The sequence below is a fragment of the Halichoerus grypus genome, chromosome 5 (genome assembly GCF_964656455.1).
Source record: "Halichoerus grypus chromosome 5, mHalGry1.hap1.1, whole genome shotgun sequence".
In the NCBI taxonomy this organism is placed as follows: Eukaryota; Metazoa; Chordata; class Mammalia; order Carnivora; family Phocidae; genus Halichoerus; species Halichoerus grypus.
This window is the reverse complement of record NC_135716.1, coordinates 86,124,549-86,152,191: the sequence shown is the minus strand read 5'-3', so window position 1 is coordinate 86,152,191 and position 27,643 is coordinate 86,124,549. Positions and strand designations below refer to the sequence as shown.

Sequence of the window (27,643 nt, the reverse complement as noted above, 5' to 3'; positions counted from 1 at the left end):
TCTGGCCTCTTTACTGTCCCTACAAACATGCTAAGACTGCTCCCACCTATGGCCTTTCCAACAACTCTCCCCGCTGCCTGGAAGGCTCTCTCCCCAATTTATCTACACTCCTTCAGGTATTTGTTCAAAATGTCACATTCTTAATAAGGCCTGCCTTAACTACCCAAGTAAAAATCACAACCTACCCATCATTTCCCATAACACTTCACACCTTAACATATACTTTACAATGATTTGGTTATCATGGTTATTATTTATTGACTGTTTTTCCTGCTAGAACATAAGGGCAGGGATTTTTGTTTGTTTTGTTTTGTTCGAGCACCTAGAACTTGGCACATAGTAGGTACTCAATAAATATTTGTTGAAGAATGAAGGACTTTTGTCCTGACTCAACAAATGAATGAATGAATGTTTACCACACAGTTGGAAATACAGAACACCGTACTGAATACTGGCTCTGTATTTGCAACTGTGTGATAAACTCCTTAAAATCAGGTCCTAACAGCCAACTTGTCCAAAACTGAATGTCCATCATCCTCCTTCCTGAGACTTGCTACGTCTCCTCCTTCTATATTCCTCAAACTGATAATGGTATCATAAGTCCTCCAGGCCAGAAAATTCCGTCACCTTCAGCTCCTCACTACTCAGATCCAACTCCTCCGCCCTCACTATCTAGTCAATGTTTGCACTCATGAAACATCTCTCAAATCTGTTCTTTCTTGTCCATTTTTATTGTCACTGTGCCCATGCAGATCCTCATGATTGTCCCCTGGTCTCTGGGAGAGGCTCGGCTAGTCTCTCCTCCCCTAACATGGCCCCTCTCGAATTTGTTCTTTACACTATGAACCAAAGTTAACTTTTAAAGGAAAAAGCAAGAGAGAAAGACAGAAGCAGGGAGAAAATGAAGATCAGGCCCTTTGATTTCCCTTCTAAATTCTATCTTAAATCCGTCCACTTTTCTCTCTTCTGCCAAAAGCAGTTCAAGCCATCACCATCTCTCACCTCAACCGTGGCAACAGTCTTAACTGGGTTGATCACTTCTCTGGCCACCTTCCAATCTGTTCCACAGCCTTCAACCAAAATTCAAATCCAATCACGTCACTCCCTGATTACAACCCTTCACCAACTTCCCACTGAACACGGAATGACATTTAAACTCCTTACCACAGTCTACAAAGGGCCCCATATTCTGCTTCCTGCCTTTCTACCTCTTTCCTACCACTCTTACCCCACTCTTCCTACCCAGTGCCAAACTCTCTTTCACCTTAGGTCCTTGTATAAGCTTCTATATCAACACTCTCTTCTCTATCCCTTTTGTCTTGTTACTCCCACGCACCCTTCTGGGTTCAGTTCAAAGGTCACTTCCTTAGAAAGGCCTTTCTGCACGCTGTATCTAAATTGGGTTTCTCTCTTACACTTCCATAGTACCCTCAACCTTTCCTTCATAGCAGAGAAGTGTGGGCACGTCTGTGTGTGAGAAAGAGATTACACAAATATTAATTGTAACGTAATTGTTAAGAGCCAGCCTCTGAAACCAGATTGCCTGAGTTCAAATCCCATTTAACTTCTCTGAACCTCAGTTTTTAAAACTGTAAAAGTGGGATAATAAAACTTATATTGTAGAGTGCTTGTAAGAATAAAATAATGTATCCCAAGTACTTCACACATACAGCGTTCAACACATGTTACAAGAGGAAGAGGAAGCATTTGAGCTGAATCCTGAAGGATGAGGAGAATTTCAAGAGAATAATGGAGGAAGGGACACTGCAGACTTAGAAAACAACTTAAGGTGACCAGGGAAAGGTGACGAGTTGGGCCAGGTTGAAACATAAGAAGGAGAAGGTAGTAGGAAATAAAACCAAAAATGCCAGTCAAGGGCAGAGTCATACTGAATTAGCAAACTGGAGTCCAAACCCAGATCTTTCATTTCCTAAGTAAGAGGCAGAAGCAAATGTCAAGTTGTCACACCCTGCTAAGGGCTGACAATCTAAAACATTAGAATGTACACTAAGAACCTGCCCCTTTCTCCTCAGGCTTACCCATTTGTGTCATTATATATTTCCATCAACAAAAAACATCTGTTAATTATGACTCCAAACAAAGCATCCTACTGACATGATTCTAAGCCTTAAGAACCTTAAAATATAGAACGTTCACAATTATGTGTACATACAGACATAAATAAACAAAGGCAGCAAAATAAAAACATTAACTTAATTCACTCTACATAGAATCACCTATACAAATCAGGGAAGGAAAGAAACAAAACCATGAATGATCCCAAAGTCATTTATATATAAAGAAGACGACTTACAGATCTAGAGTTGTGCTTTTAGTGGATTAATATAAAATTTCACTTGCATTACCTGAGCATAAATTCACAGTGGAGAAAGCTACACCAAAAATTCAAAGTGAAAAGGGGATTTTGCAGTTTAAAATTATGGTGAGTCATACACAGGTGGATTATTAGAAGCGAGGTAAATGTAAGGTCTGCCATACACAAAGTATCTTTATATGTTCCAAGTCATCCTAACAATAAACATTGCATTTTACTTTTTCTCTTATTTTCCCCCTTGTGACTCCTTACCTTCCAGGAGATCTCGGGCCAGCCCAGGCTCTGCGCCTGTGGAACGGACAAAATCTGACAGGACAGCATCCATGTCCAGGGTCATGTGATCATTAAGTACTTTCAGGCAGCTGAGGTAGGGTGGACATATATCAAAATTCAGGCCTCCACCTGAGGAGGAAATAAACACATAAGGCTCAAATTACACTGAAATAGGATGATCACAGCCCAATTTCAGCAGCTTCCTAACCAAAAGGGGAAACTATCCCGGCTCATTCATTTCAGCTGAATTTATTATGAAGAGCAACATTAGTTTCCTAATTCCTCATTAATTTCTTTTTTTTTTAAAGATTTTATTTATTTATTTGACAGACACAGCGAGAGCAGGAACACAAGCAGGGGGAGTGGGAGAGGGAGAAGCAGGCTTCCCGCCGAGCACGGAGCCCCATGTGGGGCTCGATCCCAGGACCCCAGGATCATGACCTGAGCCGAAGGCAGATGCTTAACGACTGAGCCACCCAGGCGCCCCTCCTCATTAATTTCTTAACTACTAAATTAATCATAAAGTCTAATGTCACTCTGAATAATGCTTTTCTTCTACCTTTCTAGAGTATTCCATTTCTATCCATCAGTTTGCTTATCCAAGCTAATGGAAGAAAGCAGCAGACTACCACCCTGAAGAATTCCCCACCTTGTTTCTTTCCTTCCCAGCACTTGATATAACCTGAAATTATTTTAATAGGTTGCTGTCTAGCCTCCTCCTCTAATATGTAAGTTTCTTGAAAGCCAAGTGCTTGTGTCTCTTGTTCACTAATGTGTCCTCAGCACGTATCACTTGGCACTGTGCGTGGCATACAGGCCCTCAGGAAATATTTGCGGAATGAATGGGTAAATGAACAAATGAGCACTATACACTGAATAACTTTAGAGTTGACTAGTGTTCTGAGGCTAGCTGAGGACATGGAAGGAGCAAGCTGATAGTGAAAACTACTCAAAATAAAACAATAAGCTATTATGCAAAGCAGAGTGGAGATCTCAAAGGTACACAAAAGTCAATTTTTGTCCACTAATTTCATGAACCCAGGAAACAAGCCTTTCTCCACCGCGGACAAATAAGCCAAATAAGTTTACCTGAAAAAGATCTCTTCTTTCAGACTTGACTTTGGCAGAAACTCTGTCCCTGACCTGATAGTCTGGCACCAATCCACATTCCTCTAAAGTTAGCAGTCCCAGCCGAGGAAGCAATAACAAAGTGAAGAACAATCTGTAACCAAATTCTACACACTAGACAGGTCTACAGTTCTCTGGAGAAGAGGGCTTGTTCCTAAAGTAACCATAACACACCTGCCCTACCACACCCACCAATCCCTTGCCTTTTCGGGAAGGCCAAAAGTAGAATTCTCAAAGGTAAAAGGTGACTCAGGTGACTCTCTGCAGAAACATCTCCTCCTAAACAACCTAAAGTCTAAGGGTGACTCAGATACCTTTTCTTCAAACCTCCCCCAATGCCAGAACACAGCTTGTTTAGTGGTATGATCAGATCCTGATTTTCTGCATTCCTTAGAAATATTAAGGCAAATAAACAGCAATGATTTGTGGGTCATAAAACCAGGAAGTCACTAACTTGACTGCAGGGACATGTTTTATTCATATTTGTAGCCCAACACCTAGCACCTAGCACAGCACCTACAATATTGTAGGCAGTCAATAAATGCCTGATGGAGTAAATAATTAAATGACTAAGTGAACCTCCACACCAGCCACCACCAAACCAATCCATTTTCGGCTTAACTTAACAAATGAGAAATTCCAGGGCCCTTCGTACTTCCTATCACCCCTCTATTTCTAAGAGTCTGCCCTGGTCCCAATCCATCTCTCCAAGTTTCAGAAACTCTTTTCTGAAGAGCCATCATCCACACTGTCACTAGTTCTGCCACCCTCGTACCATATGATTTTACCTACACCTATATATGTTAGCTGGGTGGCTTTGGTCAAATTACTTACAGGGTTTCAGTTGCCTCTTGTTTATCCTAGACTTGGATTCGATGACCTCTAAGATCCTTTCCAGGTTTAAAAACTGAACTTCTCCAGTTCACTATAGCCTCATAAACCATGATCCTGACATTCTCTTTTAGTCTATGTATTACCAATGTCTAATCTCCTTCCATTTCAATATCCCAATTGTCAGAAAAGGCTGCCAATACATAAGGAACTTTTGGCCTAACACCTCAAGTTCAAAATGTCAAGTTATCAAATAAATTAGTTTCTTACATTTTATACTTAAGAATTAAATTCCTTCAGAATTCATAATGAATGAGTGGTTTCTCCCTCCCCTAATAAAGACAAGAATTTCTTCTCCAAGCCCGTTTTAGTCACTGTCTTAGAGGTCACAGGACATGGTTGCAGCCCAAATAACTTGGAAAGCATGACTAATCCAAAACCAAGAGCATAGCTGCAAAATGAATTTCAATCTTCTCTCTTAAAAAAAAAAAAAAATTCGAAGGAACTTAGTAAAGCCACTTTAATAACTTTCTGAAAGACTGTGGGAGGTATACAGTAAGCACACACATAGCAATCAGCAAAAAGATGCTCAGCAGAAGAGAGAAGAGCTGATTATGCCACAGGCATGTAGGCCATTTCCCAGCCAGACATAGGCTCCTGTGGCTGAGAAGCCAATAAAAACCATCAATGTCATGGCATCATAGATCTCATTTGCCAACACAGTAGGTCATTCTTTTCAACAAAGTATTTTTGAGAAGTAATTTAGAGATCCAACATTATCTAGAACAACTTGCCAAAAAATTCAAAGCACTAAACCAAGCGTCTTGGCAGCACATTCTTGTATCTGATGCCTCCAGGTGCAGGCCACAGACTCCACCCTAACCCCACCCAACAGGAGAGGACAGTAGCTTTTGTTACATCACCACCAACACCTGATTTGAGCTTCTCAAATTCCAAATGGGAAATATCCACAACATGGACTAAAACACACAGTCCTTGGCTCTGTCTCAGCACACAGGAAGAAAAAAAAAGAAAATACTGGCTTTCAAACTTTCAAACAAAACAGAGGAGGCACTTAAACATCTGTTGATTGAATGGTGTTTAGACAAATCTCAATTGGGGTCAAAACCCTCCAGTCCTCCAACCGGACGAGACATTAGTGATTACTTAGTCCAGTGTCTGCCCCGCCCCTGCAGAAATCCTTCTATTACATCTCTGACAGGGAAATCACCCAGTCTCTGCATGGATGGATACAAGCTTTGATGGAAAACTCATTCCTTTGCTACGATGTCCGTCTTATTGTTGGACAGATCTAATCATTAGAAAACACTTTTCTAAATTAAATTACCAGTCCACCTCCTTCTATAACTTCCACATAATGGCCTGTGTTCTCTTCTCCAGAACAATAAAATCCACACCCAAGAACGATGGCATTTTCACAAAGATTAGAGAAAGCATTTCTTCATACAAAAATGTGTTTACAAACAAAGAAACAAATAAGGCTTGAAAAGTCGGGTAGGGGGCCCAAAGTCTGAACCCAGATATTTTGGACACATACCCCACCACACCATACTGCCTCCCAAGGCACTAGGGCATTACTGAACCCCAAAACAGCACTGATTCTTACCTCCTGAACCCTTTCACACAGGAAAGAGCTATGCCTATCTCTTCTATTTATTAAAGACTTAGACACCTGCCTTATATCGCCCTCACTTTAAATCCTACCATTTTCCTCAGCAATTTCAACATCCACCTACACAACCCATCCAATGTTTCTGCCGTAAGAGCTTCATAATCTCATCAAATGCTCCAGCATCTCAGTCCTGAACCCTGCCATCTCCTAAAACTACTCCACCTCTCTATTTTCAACATCCAAAATCTTACTTTGGCTACAATCTCATCTTCCTTCCAGCTTTCCCTCTCTACTACTAAACCTGCTCTCTTACCTCAAGATATCCTCACCTCAGATTAAGTCATCCAATTCCTTAACCACCTTATTCACTAATGCAACAAAAATCATGGAGTGCCTACTACGTGTTAGGTGCACTATGTTCAGGATTAGAAACACAACAGACAGACACAATTTTTATCCTCAGGAAGATTCCAGTCTGGAGGAAAAAACCCACAAAATTTCACAGAAAATTGTAATAAAGAAATGCTGGAGAGATGGGTGTTATCTCCTACAGGGTGTCAGAAAAAGCTTTCCCAAGGAAGTGATATTACATCTAAGGACCAAAGAATGAGTAGGAATTGGAGGGACAAACTGGGAAAGAAAGAATGCTCCGAGCAGAGGAAACATATATCAACACAGGAAGAAACACAGAGGTGAGAATAGTACAAAATGAGGATTAAGAGGCGGCCTGGAAGACCCTGCTAAACATTGAGATTTTATCCTAAAAGTAATGAAAAGCCATTGATGGGTTGTAAGTAGGGGCAGGACATGATCAGATCTGAAATAGTAAAAGATCCCCCTGGTTGTAGTAAGACGGGTGTGGAAGGAGCACAAGTGGAAATTATTGCAAAGACATGATGGTGAGCTGGACTAGGATGACAGCAGTAACGACTGAGAAAAAAAAAAAGTGGATAGATGTCACTTTGTCCCTTCTTGCCTAACTGAATGTGAACCCAATGACTGATCACCTATTTTCCAGCAAAAACCTAGTTCTGCTATTCTATTTCATCTGCCCAACCTGGATGGCTCCCACATTCAACTTCTGGCTACTACCTGGGGCCAGTGAGCAAGATAAGATCACATAACCATGCAGAGAAATCCAACTACAAGTAAATGACATTCAGTCTCATTACATTCAATGAAACACGGCTGTTTTCTGCTTGACTTTGGTACAAGTCAACCAATCTTCTCAGCTACTATCCCACACCTCCACCATTCTCCTACCCAATCCTTATCACTCCCCTTACTCCTGACCCATGACGTTGCCTCCCAACTTCACAGAAAAAATTATGACACAAAGCAAGAGGAGTTCCTTCAGGTCTCCTCCCCTGTCCCTACCTCCCAGCTGCTCTTCTCCTCCACCCTGCAAAACTCCCTAAAATCAACATTCGCTGATGCTACTTTCTCACCTTAGATGCAGTGCTCATCCTATCCAAATGTGCTTCTACTGAAGGAGAATGGCACTGACTTAAAATAGGATCACAATTCTCCTTACCTGCTTATCTAAAGTGATCTCTTTGTAGTATGTGATACTTACTGATCACTCTTCCTGCCTCTTCTGGCTCCGTGTCTTGGTCACCTTTGCGGACTCCTCTTCCTAACCAAGGGTTAGTGCACCCAACATTCTACCTCAGGCTTTCCATCTTGTCAAGTTATATTATCTGCATGAGAATTTCATTCATGTCCCTGAGCACTCAAATGCTGATAACTTCAAATGTATCCACAGCCCCAAACTCTCCAGCTCACCTGGGAATCCCACATGCACTTCAAACTCAGCACATTAAAAGCAAGAGCTCATTCTCTCATCTCTGTCCTTCCCCCTTTCAAGCTACTCCTCTTCCAGTATTGCCTATTCTAGCAAATGGTACCATCATCCATCCTATTAGCCAAGTCACAAAAGCCTGGGAGCCACCCTGGACTTCTCTTTTACCTTATCCTCATTCACAAATAGTCCTTTATGAAGTTCTACTCATTTTACCTTTAAAGTTTCTCAAATCCATCCCACACTTTTCATAAACTACAACTCTTTTATTCTCTCTCAGGTTTTCATAACCTGGACTCTAGGAAATAGCTTCCTAATTTCTCCCTCTTCCTCTCTCCAGCCATTGGTTGCTTGTGGAGGCTGATCAACCTTAAAATGAAAATAGGTATTACAAATCACTGCTCTAAATTCTTCAATGACTAAAGCTTAAGATCCCTTCACGATCTGGCTCTGCCTCACTCTCCGGCCTCATTCACCTCCCACCATTCCCCCTCCTGTCCTGGTAGTTCCCCAAGTACACCATGCGCTCACATTTCAGTTCCTTTGCCCATGTTGTTCCTGCTGCCTGGAATGACTTGTGGTCTAGCAGGTGAATTCTTATCTCTTCTATGAGACTAACTTGAGTACTACCTTGTTGGCAAAACTTTCTCTGGCTTCCCAACTTAAATTGCCCACTTCCTCCTTGCTGCTGCACATGGTATTCCACCTCTGTAATATTATTTATCACACCAGAGTACCTGTGTTTATTTATACGTTTGTCTCCCCCACTCAACCATGAGCAATTTGAGGGCAGGAATCTTGTCTTGTTCATCCTGTATCCCTAATACCCAAGCGCTCAGTAGATACTCAATTTCTGTTCAGATTAACTGAACTGTATTTGTACAGTACCCCCACTATGCGCATGCGCGCGTGCGCACACACACACACACCAGTATTGCTGATAATCAGATAATCAGTGTTGTAAATAGGCAGGTCTAAAACAGTGGCTCATCTCAAAAACATTTTAAGATTGTTACATGATCTTATTTGCAAAAAATTTCTCTTCCTAAACATTGTTTAACTCAGACTAACATTACAATCAGTCTGCATGCTCTGCATGTCCAACTACTTAGTAACAGAGAAAAATGACCCAAAATTAAATACTGATTATAGATAACAGTTAGGTTAAAATGCCTGAGAAACTACTGACCCTACATTTTCTCATCTCCTACATCCCCCAAAGCGTCCACATTCTCACACTATACCCTCTCCCAGTCCCGGTGATGCACTACAGCTGTGTCTGAGTCCCCTCCAACTCCTCCCAAAACTCTCTGGAAAACCACAACATTTAAGACTGTCAAGAATTTTCAAAGGTCAGAGACTCCTCCATGTCTATGATGTCAGTCCCAAGGAATCCAGACAGGGAGAAAGAGGAGGGACAAAAACCCTTAGAAATTTCACACAATTCTTGATTAGGTAGGAGGGAAAAATGACTCTCTTGGCAGATTGTTTTTAATCAATATGGGTCCTTACAAGTGAAAGAAACAAAATATAACCTTCTTTAAAAAAGAGAGAGAGAATATGACCAAATTCCACACCAAAGAGACCTATGCAGACCCATGTTACAACCCAGAGATAAAAAGATGGGTCTAAAAGGAAAAAAAGAAGTGACAGGAAGTAATATGTGTTAAAGCTTCAGACATTATTTCATTTTAACTTCCAAGTAACTCTAAGAGGTTTGTTTGTATCATTAACCCTACCTTACAGATGAGGTTGCTAAAGCTCACAAAGGTTAGGTAATCCACTCAAGGTTACAAAGGTAAAAAGTGGACTCCAGAGACCAAACCCTTGCACCACAGCACCCCTAGTCCAGGGAGGAAAATTGAGAAAGCACATGCCATCCACCCATGTGCCAGTCTACCCTCCCTGTTTCAATTGCTTTCAACACCACAGTGAGATAGAGAGAACTGGCTCTGGATTCAGACAGATTTAGGTTCAAATACCAGTATACCTTCTGACGGCTGTCCTATGGGTAAATAATATAATCATTTTGTGCCTCCATTTCTCCATGTATAAAATGGGGGAAATATCTGCATTTCAGACCTCTTGTTAGGATTAACTAACTGAAGATACATTAGGGCAGTGCCTGGCACAAAGTAAGTCCTCAAAAAAGGTCAGTTGCCTTTCTTCTGCCTAACTCCCCCCACATAGTCCGCCTCACTCCACTAGTGCCCAATACAGCCCCTGTACCTTTCCTCCAAAAGCTCCCTCTACTCATCTCCAACAAACCCTCCAGTCCCACAGCCATTTCCAAGGCACCATCAACACATGCACACAGGACCCAGTCTATCATTCCCATTCCAGTGTCTTTCAACTCCTTGAGCCTCCAAGAAAATGTTGCAAGGACCTCTTGGGCTGTACCTTCTACCAGATGGTCCCTCAAAAATCACAGCAAAAGAGAAATGTCTGTCCTCTCCTAGATGTACAGACACAGCTAAATAGCCCATTCATTCCCAAATTTCCAGGAATAGCAAATTCACACATATTTACTGAAATTCTAATGTCTTAATCTACCAATCCTACCTCCCCACGTTTATCCCTTACTACTCTACTCATTCCAGATTCAAAGGTTTTATAATATTCTCTTAATCTCATACATGTTGTCTATTTTTTTGGAAAAAAAATGTTTACATCTCCTTCTACTCACCCTGCACAATTCTGAGTTGTTTTCTACCTCCATGACAGTGTATACTCAAGGAATAGCCACTTTCTCTCCCTAAATCAAACTTAAGAGAAAAAACTCAACCCAAAAAACTCAATCATATAATTTACCATTCCCAAACAATTTATTAGCTTATTATATGCTATTGTGGATACATACCAGTAAAGACTCAAGAACTGGCTTCATGGCTTTATTACTACCACTAGTATGTGTATGTGTCAGAACAAGATTTAACTATATTTTTCAAGAGTTTCTAGCTTTTTTTAATCAGGCCTACAAATAGCAAAATGAATCTCTAAGAGACAAACCCATTAACAGCCAAATGCTGATATAAACATCAGGGAGAAGTTCAGAGAACTCCTTATGCACTGGCATTTGTCTTTTCAGGGCTACTAAGAAGATTACAGTTACTTGGGAAATTTAGTAATTCGGAAGACGTGTACAATGGAAGTGACCTTTAGAAAAATAAGAACAGAGAGAGTCACAGAGAAAGTCTGTTATTATAAAACTGGCACAACAACAGTAACTTGAATAGAAACAAAACTCATGTTAATGTTTATCTTTTTAGATCCAGACCAGAATTTCTATTTGCCACACACAACGAATTTTTTCTCTTTCCTTTCAGGGAGGGTCAAAGATAGTTCAAGGTTTGATTCTCAATACATTCAATTTTTAAAAGAATAGTCTGTAAAAATAAAAGTTCTACTTAAGCCCTTAAAAATTCTGATTACTAAACTTTTGACATGAGAGAAAAAATAGATACTACAAATCAACAGAGGCTAGTCATTCTTTCTCTGAATTAACCCACATTCAGTAGCTGAAGACAATCTTCTCTCCCCTTCTTGATTCCTAACTACTGGTCATTTCACTGTCAGAGAACTTCTATTCAAGGAGAGAAATAGCAGGGGCGCCTGGGTGGCTCAGTCGTTGAGCGTCTGCCTTCGGCTAGGGTCATGATCCCGGGGTCCTGGGATTGAACCTCACGTTGGGCTCCCCGCTCAGTGGGAAGCCTGCTTCTCCCTCTCCCACTCCCCCTGCTTGTGTTCCCTCTCTCGCTCTCTCTCTCTCTGTCAAATAAACAAATAAAATCTTAAAAAAAAAAAAAAAGGAAATAGAAAAAATTCTAATTATGAACTATCTACAATTAGCTATCCATAGGAAATTAATTCATTTTGTAAACTTCTGGTAAATTAACTTCCTTCAGCACACAACTACTAATTTTTTAAAAGCCTCAAACAATTAGAAAAAGATATTTGTCTTTTGTAAAATTATATAACTCAGTTCAAAGAAAGATACTTTTTATTACTATTATTATGTTTAAAATTCTCCATCTGCAAGTTCCATAGTTCCATATGTCCTGGCCATATCTAGACCTCATTTGAACTCCTCCAGGCCCAGTATGTGCAACATTCACTGGCACTTGCTGTTATCATATATTGCCTTGTAATATTAGTTGGCCTTCCTGATACTTTCATCTTATCTCTCCAATTTGACTACCATTCGATCAAAATTTACCCAGCTGGGTCCACCATGTACCAGGCACTGCCCTAGGGCCTTGGAGATACAAATGAAGAAGAGAAGCCACAGTCCTACCTTCAGGGCATTTCAGTCTGTTGGGAGAAATCTAAACATGTTATTCATGCCCAATGGGGTAGGAAGAGGTATAAGAACTAGTTTACCTGGATGGGTTAGGGAAGTTTCTCAACCTGGATCTTTAAGGATGTGTAAGAAATCATCAGGCTGGAAAACAAGATACATTCTAGATAGAATTAAGATCCTTGAGGTTGGCACCTTTCTTTTATACTTTAAAAAAATTCTAAACAGGCCTAAAAATTTGCTTGGCACATAGTAAATGCCTAACAAATATTTGTAGTTCTAAATTATTCATGCTAGTCCATGTGTATGGATGACTGAGAGCTAGTCTATATCTAAAATAGGCTTGTGAATTATTTACTGGTTTCAAATGTCATTATTCACCCCATAGATACATATAATCAAGGTCTATGCGACTATATGTGTAAAGCTGTCTGTTCACACTAAAAATAGCTTCTCTTTCGCTGTAATTTCTGTTTTTAAAGCACTTTCACAAAGAAGGCCTCATTTAATAAGAATTATAAAAATTAGGGCACCTGGGTGGCTCAGTTGGTTAAGCGACTGCCTTCGGCTCAGGTCATGATCCTGGAGTCCGGATTGGATCAGGCTCCCTGCTCAGCAGAGTCTGCTTCTCCCTCTGACCCTCCCCCCTCTCATGTGTTCTCTCTCGTTCTCTCTCTCTCAAATAAATAAATAAAATCTTAAAAAAAAAGAATTATAAAAATTAAATACTCTTGAGATTTTTAATCCCCTCTTTTCTGATGGAAAATACATACACACAGAGAAGCTTACAAAGCTTAAATGATACCCAGGTAGCAAGGAGTTTGGACCCAGGTATTCTGAATTTGAATACAGGGTTTATATCAGTTCTACAGGGACTTATGACAAAATCAAATTGGTCTAGCCATGCAAACTCCACAGACTAAGGAATTCTTTTTTTTTTTTTTTTAAAGATTTTATTGAGAGAGAGAACAAGCGTATGGGAGAGGCAGAGCGAGACAGAGAAGCAGGATCCCCGCTGAGCAGGGAGCCCGATGCAGGGCTCGATCCCAGGATCCTGGGATCATGACCTGAGCCGAAGGCAGACGCTTAACGACTGAGCCACCCAGGTGCCCATAATTTTGCTTTTTAAAATACTATCCATATTCATCCACACTACTAGCCCCATTGTCCCCACTCCCCACCAACTCCACCAATACACACATATTTCTATTTCTAGGTTGGAGTTAGGAAACAGAAACTCCAACCCAGGATATCCTGAGACCCAAATAATTTTGGGTCTCTATTTGGGTCTCTTTCATCTGTATGGGTTGTGCCATTTGTGGTAATAATTTTTCTTTTCTTTATTTTTTTTTAAAAGATCTTATTTATTTATTTGTCAGAGAGAGAAAGAGCACAAGCAGGGGGAGAGGCAGGCAGAGGGAGAAGCAGGCTCATATCTGAGCAGGGAGCCCCATGCGGGACTTGATCCCAGGACTCTGGGATCATGACCTGAGCTGAAAGCAGATGCTTAAGCGACAGAGCCACCCAGGCATCCCAATAATTTTTCTTTTAAAAGCAACAGAGCCTCGGGTACCTGGGTGGCTCAGTTGGTTAAGCATCCAACTCTTGATTTCTTTGGCTCAGGTCATGATCTCAGGGTTGAAACACCCAGCGCAGAGCCTGCTTAAGATTCTCTCTCTCTCTCTCTCTCTCTCTGCACCACCCTCCCCGCCATCATGCACTCTCTCTCTCATTCTAAAAAAAAAAAACCTTTTAAACTGCTCTCAGCATAGAGTCTACTTGTCCCTCTCCCTCCCCCTCTGCTCCTCTCCCTGTGCTCTCTCTCTCTCAAATAAATAAAATTTAAAATAAATAAAAGCAACCACGCCTCTTATATTTAAGCACATAAAATTAGTTATAAGCATATAATATAATCTAACTTCTAACTTCTAGTCTACCTAGGAACATAGACTACACACTTCTATTTTTACATAATTAACCCTTCACATTTGGGTCTAATGTGGAACAAGCTTCGTGGTGAGGTGCAGAAAGTCAGTCTACTTTCCTTTTTGGCACTTTGGAATTACAGACTTTAGAACCAGGACATCAGAGATCACTTCATTCCATACCCTCAAATTACAGATGAGAACACTGGTGAGTGAGATTAAGTGACCTGCCCAGAGTCACAGAGCTAACTAGTGCTAAAACTGTGTATAGAACATAAATCTGTTGACTACTACTCTTGTTTTTCCTCTCCAAAGATTTATTTATTTTAGAGAGCACGAGAGAGCTCGTGCATGCACATGAGTGGGGCGGGGGGCAGAAGGGGAGAGAATCTTTAAGCAGACCTTCCTCTTCTCCCCACTGAGCGTGAAGCCCAAAGTGGGGCTCAATCCCTTGACCCATGAGACCATGACCTGAGCTAAAACCAAGAGTCAGATACTTAACGGACTGAGCCACCCAACCACGCCTGTTGACTCCTATTCTAGCAATCTTTACCTGACTTGACATATATTGATGACTTTCAATTCTCCATGTGATCTACTTTGTGGATTTATCTATGAAAAGTTCCTTTCCTTCTGCCACCCAGATAAATCTCTTACTTCTACAGATGTGTACCAAAGAAAAAGATGCATAATTTGGAAATTTAATCACTTAAGCAAACCATATTAAGGGAAATCATCTATATAGATGGTCATGAGGGCATGCTAAAAACAAATCCCCATTTTTGTTTTGTTCATCACCACTAAAGATATAAGCTGGATTTGGAAATATTCTTTTAGCACTATATCCCTGAGGTCTGAAGTTTTGTAGCAAGAGGTTAGGATAAAATTAAGTGTGACAAAGGGATAGATTTTTCTTTTTTTCTATTGATAGTCTGAAGCTATAATAAAGTTCTCATATACTGTTATGAAATCGCAGCAATAACTAAATTTTGAACAGAATAAGACATAAAATAAAAAACAAGAGAGAAATAAAGCATCAACTTCTAACACATTACTTCTCCCCATCCAAAAGAGTAAATAAAATGCCTGGCAGCATCAAAGCAATCACTTTCCTCACATTCACTCTGATTCATGTTGATTTGTGGGAACGCGACATCTCTTCTTCCTCTTAGGAAGGGCCACCATCAGCACCATAGCACCAGGTCACTGCAATTCTCCCTTAATGAAAACCTTAACTTCCTGACTCAATCATTCAATAAGAACTTAGTGAGGACCCACTCCATGCCAGGCAGTCTACTAAGTGAAGGGATACATAAACCAATAAGTCATCATCCCTGCTTTCTAGAAGTTAATCTAACAGGTTGATTCCAGAGAAAACCCCAAGATAGGTATCAGTTAACTTCCTTTATTCAACACAGATTTACTGAGTTCCAGGCATCGGAGACAGAAAATAATGAAGAGTAAACTTTTAAAAGTAAGAGTCTTTTCAAAATTTACTAAACAATTTGCTCTTCTGAATTATTAAAATCACATGTTCTTCTCCAAGAATGCCAATCATCAGAAGTTGACTGTAAAGGATTTTGATGGTAACACCTAGCTAAATATTTTGGTCAAAGGCACTGTTTCCTTAATCTTACCACTCTATGAGGCCATAATGTCCTAGACTGATACATTTTATCAGTATAGGATCCATAGTAACGGAATGTAGTTGATCTTACCAATGAACTGGAAGGAGTTGTCTCCTATATAGACAGACAGATGCTTCCAGTAGAATGTACTATGTCAAACATATGACAAATCCTGTTTAACTTTCTTGCCACAATAGTGTATATCTAAGGACTATAGGCAACCCTTCCTGATGACATAGCCCCCGGCCAAGTTTTCAGGGTGACAAGTCTCTGCTTTTCCTTTTCCCTTCCACAAAAAGTACAAAAGGTATAAATTAGTACACAAGTCATTTGGCAAATATCCCATTGTCCTCTGAGTTTTTCTCCTTGAAATTACTCCAGGAAACCAACCTTCATTAGAACGAGTCCTATCCCATTAATATTTTTAACATTATTATTGGTAGTGATGGTGGTAATAGCAAATGCTAGCTTTGCAGTTCACAAAATACTTGCAAATATTTTATTCACTGAAAAAAATGCAGAGAATAAAAGGAAACACCATAGGCAACTATCTCAAATATCAATAATCAAACTGAGTTTAACTGGAATTGAAAAGCAAGCATTTTCAACTCTACAACAGGGTCAAGACTCTATTCCTATCAAAAAAGCATACGATTGACCCTAACAAAGCAAAACCACAAATTTCCTTTAAATTAGGCCTAATTGATTCAATTTGTACATGGTAAGACCACAGTTTCAGCAAGACTCTGATAGAAATCTTCGATACCCCGGGACGCCTGGGTGGCTCAGTCGTTAAGCGGCTGCCTTCGGCCCAGGTCATGATCCCAGGGTCCTGGGATCGAGTCCCACATCAGGCTCCTTGCTCAGCAGGGAACCTGCTTCTCCCTCTCTCTCCGTCTGCTTGTGCTCTCTCTGTCAAATAAATAAAATCTTTAAAAAAAAAAAAAAAAGAAAAAGAAATCTTCGATACCCCAATCCCTTTTCCAAATGCTTTACCCACAGTTAAATGATCAATAAATATTCTTCTAAAGATAAATATTCTTCTAATTATGAGAAAGCTGCCCTAGAAAGACAAACTGACAACACTCCCCATTCAAGTACCTTTAAAGATTTAACTAATATTTACTGTGTACCAATCAAGTACCAAGCACTGGGTTAGACACATCCATATAAATCATCTTATTAACCTTATGTGTCATGCACAGATATGACTAAATTCCAATCCTTAATTGACATGGGTCCCTAAAACCAACTAGTTCTAACACTAACTACCTTGATTCCACCTAATTAATCCCTAGAACTCAACTGGAACTCAGCTTCTCAGTCTCACAGACCTAAACAGCATTACCTAGTGCTTCCTACTAGGTAATGCTTACCACAAAACCTGTGTGCCTATTTTTAAGCTGCTAACTCCAGAACAAACACCATTCATCTGAAATATGGCACACGGTGATAATGGACATAACTGAAAACAAGTAACTCTCTTGGATCTCACTAGCTAAAGAATAAACCTAGAATACTAACAAAACTGAATTTTTTTTTAAGATTTTATTTATTCGAGAGAGTGAAAGCGAGAGAGATCACAGAGGGAGAGGGAGAAGCAGACTCGCCGCTGAGCGAGAGCCCTGCATGGGGCTCGATCCCAGAACTGAGATCACGACCTGAGCCGAAGGCAGAAGGCAGACGCGTTAACTAACTGAGCCACCCAGGTGCCCCACAAAACTGAATTTCAGCTGGGCAGAAGACACTGGATTTTATTTTATTTTTTAAGATTTTATTTATTTAAGAGAGAGAACGGGCGAGAGAGAACATGAGCAGGGGGAGGAGCAAAGGGAGAGGGAGAAGCAGACACCCACTGAGCAGGGAGGCCAACGCAGGGCTTGATCCTGGGACTCCAGGATCATGACCTGAGCCAAAGGCAGACACTTAACTAATTGAGCCACTCAGGCACCCCAGATATTGGATTTTAAGTCTTCCCAACCTCAAGACTATTTTCTAGTCTTCCAAATACAGAAAGCCTTCTCTATTTGAATGAACTGCAGAAGGCAAGTTTGACCCAAGAGTCCCCACTCACATACTCACCAGAGAGAACTGAGGGAAAAAGCAAAAAAAAAAATTCCGACTGGTATGACCACATTACAATGTTAACAACACATTACTCACCATCACGCTACGAGAAAGCACTTGCAAGTGGGCAAGGAACGTTCAGGAAGCCAAGGAAACAAACAAAACTCTCCCAGTCCTCAAAACACAAACATATCCACATGCCAAAGCAGGTCACACTGTCCAGTTTATACCCAGGTATGAGTGAGTGGAGAGGGAATGGGGAGACGGGAGGGGAAGACAGCAAAAGTATTATTGGGCAGGTGTGCTTGTCAGCACCAACAGATTTCTTTCTTAGACTCATGGAGAACCTTTTTTTTTTTTAATTATGTAAGGGATCCCTTGATTTTTTTTTTTTTTTTTTAAGATTTTACAGAGAGAGAGAGAGCACGGGCGCTCGCACACGAGTGGTGAAGAGGGGCAGAGGGAGAAGCAGACTCCAGACTCCCTGCTGAGCAAGGAATCCCAGCACCCTGAGATCATGACCTGAGCCAAAGGCAGACGCTGACTTAACCGACTGAGCCACTTAGGCACCCCATGGAGAACCTTCTTAAACAAAGCAATACTGGGAGTAGCACCTAGCTTTATAACTTGATTTATTTAAGTAATCACAAAGAACATGCAATATATATCAATGGCAGTGTGTTACAGTGGTTGCATACATTCCCTTTGAAATCCACCAGATCTATGTAAATCCTAGCTCTGTCACTTTCTTGCTGTGTGACCTTGGGCAAGTTATTTAACTTCTCTGTGCCTTATCAGGGACCTCATCTGATAGTCACTGGGGTATCCTCAGCACCTTCAACAGTACCTAAATATCTTGACTGAATTGACAAATATTTTTATTAACAGTAATAAATATTTTAGATGAATTAATCTGTAAATAGGTATAAGAATACCTACCTATCTTATTGAACAGTTCTGAGTATTAAGTGAGGTGATATATAAAGTCCTTAGTATAACTCATGGTAGGTCTCACCATTAAATAGTAAAGTTTTCTTCTCTTCCCAGCCAGGTCAGAAGTTGTAACAGAAGAGTCATGGCAAAGATTAAAATGGGGTAAGAACTGTAGAAGCCAAGCACTGGAAAATGTTTACTACTAGGGCCCTAGTCATAAAATCTAGGAATATTTCACCTTGGCAGATGAAATTAAATAACAGACCCTTGTAGTAGGTACATAATAAATGTTAGTTGATCCAGATAATGCTATTGTGAGTCTTCAGGTATCTGTCATTACCAGATAAAAGCTTGGCAGAATAGGAAACGGAAAAGAAAAGCAAAGGAAAGAAAAATAGAAGGGAAAAGAAGTGAGACCGAGTCACATCTTAAATATACCAGGATTCTAAAAAATACAAAGGATTTTTTAGAAGGCTATTTAATTCTCTAAAAACTTCCCATTAGCGAAAACACTCTATTGATTCACAGTATTTACTGACCTTTTTAGGTAATAAGATCTGTGTAAGTAAATTGTTCTTAACTGCTGACAGGGTAAATAAGCTTGAAAGATCTGGGTCCAAAACTCTCCTCCTCCCTTTACTCCAAAAAGACTGATGGGGCCTTTGAGGCTACCTCACCTACAGCCTGTAACCACAACAACCTATCTACATGCAGAGGGAAAGATACTGCATCTTCAAAATTGGGAGTCAGAGAGTATATGCAATTAAATCCAAAATCGGAAGGAATCTTTTTCCTTGACTATGAAAAACTGAAAGTCAGAAGATAGCTCTAAGGAACGCGGGTCACTGTTGCATTATGAGCCCAACAGTATACACATTTAGTGTCTGAAGATAAGGAAAACCTATGAGAACTGAAAGGGCTTGTGGGTAAACCTCATCATAATGTGGTCTGCAACTTCCCATTTCACTTCCCAGGCATCTCCTCTGTGTTTTTAACCACTTGACCCACCTCCTCTTAAGCAATAGGATATAATAGATCACTGGCCAACAGTCAAAAGAATGGGCTCTACACCAAGTTCTGCAAACTTAAACCAGTCACTTAAACTATGTATTCAGTATTAACTAAGAATGTTGGGCTAGACTCAGTGCTCTTCAAAGGCTTCCACCAAAGTATCCCTTTGGAGAGCAGATGCATTAGAAACCAGCCAAACCCAGCCCTGCTACTGCTACAATCCAGATGGAGAGCATGTGCACTATTATCTACCCTTCCTATAAAAGCAGTTACCAAATTCTATTTACTTTTCTTCAAATCACTGGAACCTCTTTTCTCTCTCTATTACCATCACCCCTGTAGAGACTCCTTTCCCCAGGATTATTATAACAGCTCTACCTGGTCTCTCTTCTTCCACTTTACACTGCATAGCTGAAATCCATTTTCCTAAAATACTCATTTACACATAAAATTCTGTGCTTGGGGATTTTTCACTGTAAGTATAAATTCCTCTGCCTGAGATTTAAGGCCCTCTCCAATTTACCTAACTCTCCAACTTTTATTAATCTTGTTGCTTGTCTACTTGCTCTACCCTCAAAACAAGGCAGGCTTAGTTCACTGTTCTCATGCCTCAAATGCCTTCTGAATGCTCACTGTTCTCATGCTTTGCCCTCTAAACTTACCCAGTCTTCTTTCTCCTCTAAGGTCTAGATTAGCCTAAGTATAAAATTTTCCCCTACCCACTCTCTCTAAACTTCCATATAATTCCTGGGGCACCTGGCAGGCTCAGTTGGTAGACCATGCAACTCTTGATCTCAGGGTCATGAGTTCAAGCCCCACGCCGGGAATAGAGCTTACTTTCATTTAAAAAAAAAAAAAAAAATCTTTGTAATTCTGTACAACTGTACTCCTCATTTGACACTTAGTACCCATGGCTTCGTATTATCTTTTTATGCAAATAATTCAGTCTTCACAATAATTAAATTCTTCATGACTTTAACTCTTTATTTACTGAAGCCTAACTTTTCAGAGAGCAAATATTCAATAAAATGTTTGCTGTTGAGAGTAACTACTACCTTGGACAAGTCAAATTTTCTGGGCCTCATTTTCCTTACCTAGAAAATGATGACAATGTGTAAATTTCCCTTCAGTTCTAAAACGCTGTATGATGATATACATACTACTCTGTAGTTGTATTTCTTTCTCACATTTCTTTTTTTCTATATATGTATTTATGTATATGAAACTATTTCCCATTTAACACAGAATGTAAATTCCCAAGGGGCCAATTCTCCTACTACTTGTTTAGTTTATTTGCTGGGTAACACTTCCTTAGCATCTCCTTAGAGCATGTTGTCCAAATTCTGGTACACAGCAGGTATTCAGTAGAGAGGAATTTATAGTCTCAAGCTGGCAGCAAACATCAAGAGAAATTTGTGTAGATGATTTTTTTATCCTAATTTCCATAATGAACTAGCATATTACAAAAAACTTCAAAGATGATGTGAGAGAGAAGGAATTTAATGTTGTTAAAATGAGAGGTCACCTTGTGCCAAATAGCTAGGAATTTATTTTAGGCAACCAAAGAAACCAGGATGCAGCAGATATTAAGTCTAACTTTCGAATTCTATTTTCAGAATTCTGAGGAGTTTGGGAAGTCTCTATCCCTAGTCATCAAAAATGGACCAAGCTTTCTTCATGTCAGATAATTTTGTCCTTAGTACTGATGGAAAATTTTAGAAAATGAACACTCGGCCAGGTGAGCTCTTGTTCAAAGAAGACAAAAGCAAATACTCACAAAGGAATTCATAAGAGCAGGTAAGTTTTTAAAATAGATAAGAACTTGCTGTCTAAAATATTTTTGTTAGCAGCATGATATTTTCCCATTGTCTTTCTCAGTTCTTCACATGAGACTACCTTCACATAAAGACCAAGACTTACTAGTACTAAAGGCTCAGAGTTATTAGTGATTCAAAAGACAATAGTAGACCAACTCATTTAAAATGACCCTGACTTTTCAAAGAACTATTTTAGAACACAAAACTGATATTTTCAAAGCTAAATTCTATATATGATGTTTCCAAGCAGGTATGTGGCCTGGATACAAGTCGCATATAGTTAAGGTACCAGGGTTATAAAGACTTCTAAGCCAGGTTTTGAAGGATGAGAGGAAACAGAACCTCTTTAAATTTTTATACTTATCCCCATTCTTCCATTCCTGTTCCCCAATCCTATTCCACAATATCTGCTAACTCCCACTATCTCTTTGTTTTTTTGCTCTCCACTCCCGCCGCCCCACCCCACCCCCACCCCCCTCACCGCCACTCATCACACCCAGGGCTCCCTTAACCTAAGAACTGTTGGAGAACCATGAAGTAAGAGTCTGGTGCCAGGAGCTAGGGCTCATATCCTCATTCCTGTTAAGTCTCCAAATAAAATCAAAGGCCACAGGTAATTTTCTCTTCCATGGTTTTCCCTACCACCGGATCTCCCTTATCAAGACTTAGAGAGGAGATATGGGGGTGGCACGAAGTGCAGGGTGGCGGGTCATTTACTCAAAGAAACTGTATGCTCCTTAAAGCCAACTCAATCAATTGTATGTAGCTAATGACAGCAGAAGTTTTCATCATAGGCTGATTTCCCACAGTGTACTCTGGCCTACAATCCTTATACATTCCCCGACAACCATCCCCAATATATACTAAATATGTGCTGAGAGATACAAACATTTTATAAAAAAACTTGAGCTTAAGATAACTACAAAAGAAAACTGGTTCCAAATTAAAGTTCAGAAATGCATTTTAGAATTATAAATGGATTTGGGATTATCCACTTCAAAAAGGCCATGATAATGTTCTACAGAATGCCAAGAGAAAATCAAGACTGGATGTATAAGGTTTAACCATACAAAACTGCCAATATTTGACTGCTTTTACCTACAAAATTGCAATTTCATATAGTTCCACTTAATATTTAATTTCTACTTGGCAGGAGAGGGAAGAGCTTCTGTGAGGCCAAAATGATGTTATATTGGGACTCTACCTTCTAGAATTAAAAGCTTCAAAATATTCTGCTAAAATACAATCTGGTTTCAATAAAAAAGGCAAGTGTTAAAAGTATACGTACATACATACATACGAATGTACAAATATGTATATTAGGCTTTCTTCTTTAGGGGCCAAAGAATTCCTGGTTCTCAGCAGTGTTTATGAAGTGAACAGAGAGGCTGCTTTTTCTCAATGCTGGTGTCTTGGTGTCTCATCTCCAGTGAGGGTGTCAAGACCTTGATGACAACAGCAGAATCTGATAGCTAGTGAAATGAGTCTGGCCACAGGAGCACACTGTCTCACCAATGCCATCATGATCAATTCCCAGGAGTTTCCTCACTGGATGATATCACCGATCAATTCCCATTTCATTTCTCAGGGAATGTTTGCTCATCTCCTGCAGGAAGTTAGTCTTGACTACTCTTGCCAATTATGTGCATTTTATTTAATTTTCATTGCTGAAGGTTTCTTTATAAGCTCTATTTTCATGGGGCCACTATCATGCTCATAATTAAACTAACAGGTCATCAATGCAAAGGATTTTTATTTTTTAATTCATTAATTAACCATTTAGTCACTATGCCTACCATGTATAAATTACTGTGGCAAGCCCCAGGAGAGACACGAAGATAAAAGAAACTTCTCTGCTGTCAAGGAGCTCATAGTGTAGTAGAAATGGCATGCCAAGGGCACAAATAAACAAAAATACAAAAATATACAACTACGACCAGACAAGTATGAATAAAATGATAGGAGAATTCAGAAGTGGGAAAGATCATATCCTATTGGAGGTAAAAAAGAATCAGGAAAGTTTTTGTGGAAAATATGGCTTAAACTGGGACTTTGACAGGTAGGATATTTTTTAACAGGACAAGTGAAAAGGGCAATAGAGGTAAGAGGCTTAAAGATTAGATGATTAAGGGAATTAGATCTACATGTAGACACATTTGAAAAACAATGTTGAGGAAAAAATTGCAAAAGGATACATACAGTACAATTCTATTTATGTAAGATTTCCAAAACTATACGTTGTTTGTGTATATATAATATGTATAAAACATGAAACTGAATGATAGATAGCAAATCAGGCCAGTAGTCATTTCCCAAGAGGAAAGGGGAAAGGATGCAGGTAGGACTTTGCTGTATCTAACATCATATCTTAAACAGAATAAGAGATCTAAGACAAATATGACAAAATGTTAACATCCATTAAATTTGGGTTATGGACTTAAAAATGTCTTGGATTTTTTTGCCCTGGACTTTTCTAAATATTCAAAATATCTCATTATTCAAAATTTTAAGATTAAGAAAGGGCCAGGTGACTGGAAAAACAGTGGAATCATTAACCCAAAAATAATAGTCAGGAGCAAGATAGTTTCCCTAAACTTTCAGGGAACACTTGGTTAGTTCAGCTCTCAACTGAACAGGATTCTTCATATCCCTCAGAGCGTGCACAGAAGGCACTCAGGAACAGGGTGGGGCGAAGGCTGACAGATAAGGACAAGAAACAAGTTTTTATTGCCATCTTAAATCAGATATCCGAGGGAAGTGACGACCACGATCCCACACAACATAAATGCCAGTGTAACCAAGTCATCTCCCCCTCAAAAAAGCCAAGGAAACTTCCAGTTACATAGGAATTCAGATAAAGACTCACTGTGAGTAGTTATGCTATGCCTCCTCTCTCCCCCACTCTCCCCCAAACACTCACAAACAAAAACAAAATGTACCCTTGCCCACTTGACAAAGAATTAAAAATTGGCAATTCTGCTAAAGTGGACAGTTTCCAAACCAAGGCCCGTTTCTGGAGAAGACGTGGACAGAACCCAGAGAAAAGAGTAAAGAAATCACAACTCAGTTAAGTTTTGAGGAAGACTTATCAATGGAAGGTACCCATCCTTCCACATCCCCATGTGTCCCAACTTTCCCCAGGGGAGTCTAAGAACCTCTTAAGATATCCTCCTATCCTGTCCTGTTCTTCTCCAGCAAAATGACTAAAACACAAAACCCAAACTCTCAGTTAGCACTCTAAACCCAAACAATTTCCCTTCACAAAAACCCAGTGAAGGGGCACCTGCCTGGCTCAGTCAGTAGAGCATGCAACTCTTGATCTAGATGTCATGAGTTCAAGCCCCACGTTGGGCCTAGAGCTTGCTTTAAAAAAATTTAAAAAAAAAATTATAAAAACCCAGCAAAATTAAAAACACAGGAAAGGAAGATTTAGAATACAAGTATAATGATAAATCTGGTCTTTTTAGATAAATATCCTTTTTGTGGGTAACCAATTTATCCAAGCCTATTTCTTCTACCAAAGTTTCATTGGCACAATTTAAAATTAAGTTTAAAAGAAAAGAACTTGAAGGGAATTTAGCAAGAGAGATAATTACATCTGCACACTCAGTAAAACAAATACCTTGACATTCTTCTACAACTGCATCATTACCTCAGATGAATAATCCTAACATCCTATTCACTCCACTCCAGGGCACCCAACTGCCTCAGGTCAGAAGTCCCTATTCCCTGAGGTACTCTCAGGGCAGATCTTCCTCAGTCAGACCTGGGAAAATGCCACTGTTCACTTCGGACTGGTAAAAAACGACAATGGGAGGGAATGTCTTCTAGCACAATGCAGTGTGGCAGAATGTAACAAACACTGGAATGGGACTTGAGAGAATCAGAGAGGTGAAATGACATTTATTAACCTCCAACCACATTATAGCCACTGGAGATTGAATTCCAGACGAAGCTATCACAAAACTACTTCTGTGATCCTGAGTAAATCTCAGGTATGCCCTTTGAAAATGAATGGGTGACTAAGAAACAGTCCCTGTAGTTCTCTGATTCCATGAGTCTACAAACACGATCACTTAATAAGAAATGCGTTACCGTTAAGCATAATAAAGGTATTTAAAAAGCCTTTTGCTCTGTTCTTCTCCAATGTAACCCCCCTACACCACTGACAAAATAATCTTTCTACAACGTGAAATTTACATCCCCCCCCATGCTTAAAAACCCTGAAATGCTCATCATACTGCAGCACAAACTAAAGCTGCGCATGATCAGCCTTACCTACTTCTCCAGCCTCATCCCTGCCCTCCAACCCTGTCCTTCAGCCACAATCATTACTTAAAAGTTACCTGAAGAAGTCGGGCTGTTTCGTTCCTTTAAGCTTTTGTTCATGTTGTTTTCTCAGCCTGGAGTGTACTTCTCCCTATCTTCTGTAGGGTACACCCTTAACTCATCTTTCAAGACTCATCTCAAATGTCATCTCCTCTGGGAGGCACTTTCCAACCTCTGCATGCCCAAGGCAGAACTGACCTTTAGGCCCCTACTATCCCCCCTACATTCTTCTATGGCAACAATTACCACACTTCATGACATCTATATATTTATGCATCTGTCTCCTCCCCCTGGACCCGTAACTCCTTGCAGGTAGAAACCTTGTCTGACTCATCTGTTTCCTCAGTGCCTAAAACAGTGCTTACAAGGTAAGAGACATTCAAGGGATGTTTGCTGGCATTGGGAGGAAAGGAACAGAAAACAAGAAAGGATAAGGAAGAAGTCAATTAAGATGGCCCGAAGAGTACAGAATAGTGTTTATCACTACCACCATCTCCAGCCTTTTGCTCTTTCCCTAAACTCTAATCTTCAGAGAGCTTATTCATTCCCTTGGCTACAGCTACCACATCCATGCTGATGAACCACAAAACCACACTTCCAAAAGTATTAACCTCTGCCTCTACTCTCTACCAGCTTCAGGTTCATCTCTGACAAATGGATCAGCTTTCTCTTGGGCATTTCATTCCCACTTCATTCTCTTGGGCGTTTCATTCCCACTTCATATCCAATACCTCTCAAACTGAACTCATCAAATTCCCCTAAAAAATGAGGAAACCTTCCCAACTTCCTTATCTCAGTGTCTCAGAAACCCAAGCTTACAATGTCATAGTCATACTTGATGGATCACTCTCCTTCATCTGCTACATCCAGTCCTCACTGACTTTAATTTTTCCTTCAAAATCTTTTTTCCCCCTCTTTCTCTCCTTATCCCACCCCCCCCAACAACTCTAGCTCAGGTCTCATCACCTCATACACCCCAGGAGCCAATCCCCCTTCCCTCCCAGCCCACCTGTTTCCTACTATCATCATATTACTATCCTCCTCAAAAATTCACAGTGGTTCACTATTTTCTATCATTTAAAATCTCAACTTATAAGCCTGCCTCTTAAGACCCCTCTAAAACATAGCTCCAAACCAACCAAACCACCTCTTCCATTACTATTCACTGCTACTCAGGTCAGTCTCATCACTGCCCCAAGAACACCCAAGCCTGGTCCAGGCTTTTGCTTGATCGCTCTCAGCTCCAAAATGAAATGATTTTGTTGTTGTTGCTATTTGCTTCATCTTCACCCCTTGTACCTGATACAATTTTATTTTTTTCAGATCTGGAATAAGTTACAATTCCTTTGTGATAGCATTCATAACTACCTGAGTGCTTTTCTCCCCAAATACATATGGTATGAAGTCTATACTATGCAATCAATAATATAATTTCTCATTTTCTTTGTTTTATTTGTCTGGCATAATGGAGGTTCAATGGGTATTCACTCCTTCCCATACTCCTTACTCCCAACTAGACAGTAAACTCTTCAAGGGCACAAAATCATCATTTTTCCTAGTCCTCCACAATAACTAGCATAAAACTGAACTCAAAGCAGGTCACCAAAAATAATATAGTAATTTTTCCTATCCAAA

The 27,643-nt window shown here is 40.0% G+C and overlaps 1 protein-coding gene across 2 annotated transcripts in view; it reads right to left on the bottom strand.

The window, feature by feature from the left end:
• The window catches only part of OTUD7B (OTU deubiquitinase 7B), an 82,998-nt gene that overhangs the window by 22,608 nt on the left and 32,747 nt on the right, over positions 1 to 27,643 (bottom strand). For both annotated transcript variants that reach the window (XM_078072499.1, XM_036098366.2), the window contains exon 2: positions 2,588 to 2,737. In XM_078072499.1, coding sequence (XP_077928625.1) covers positions 2,588 to 2,737 — 150 coding nt within the window. The remainder of the gene's footprint in view (positions 1 to 2,587; positions 2,738 to 27,643) is intronic.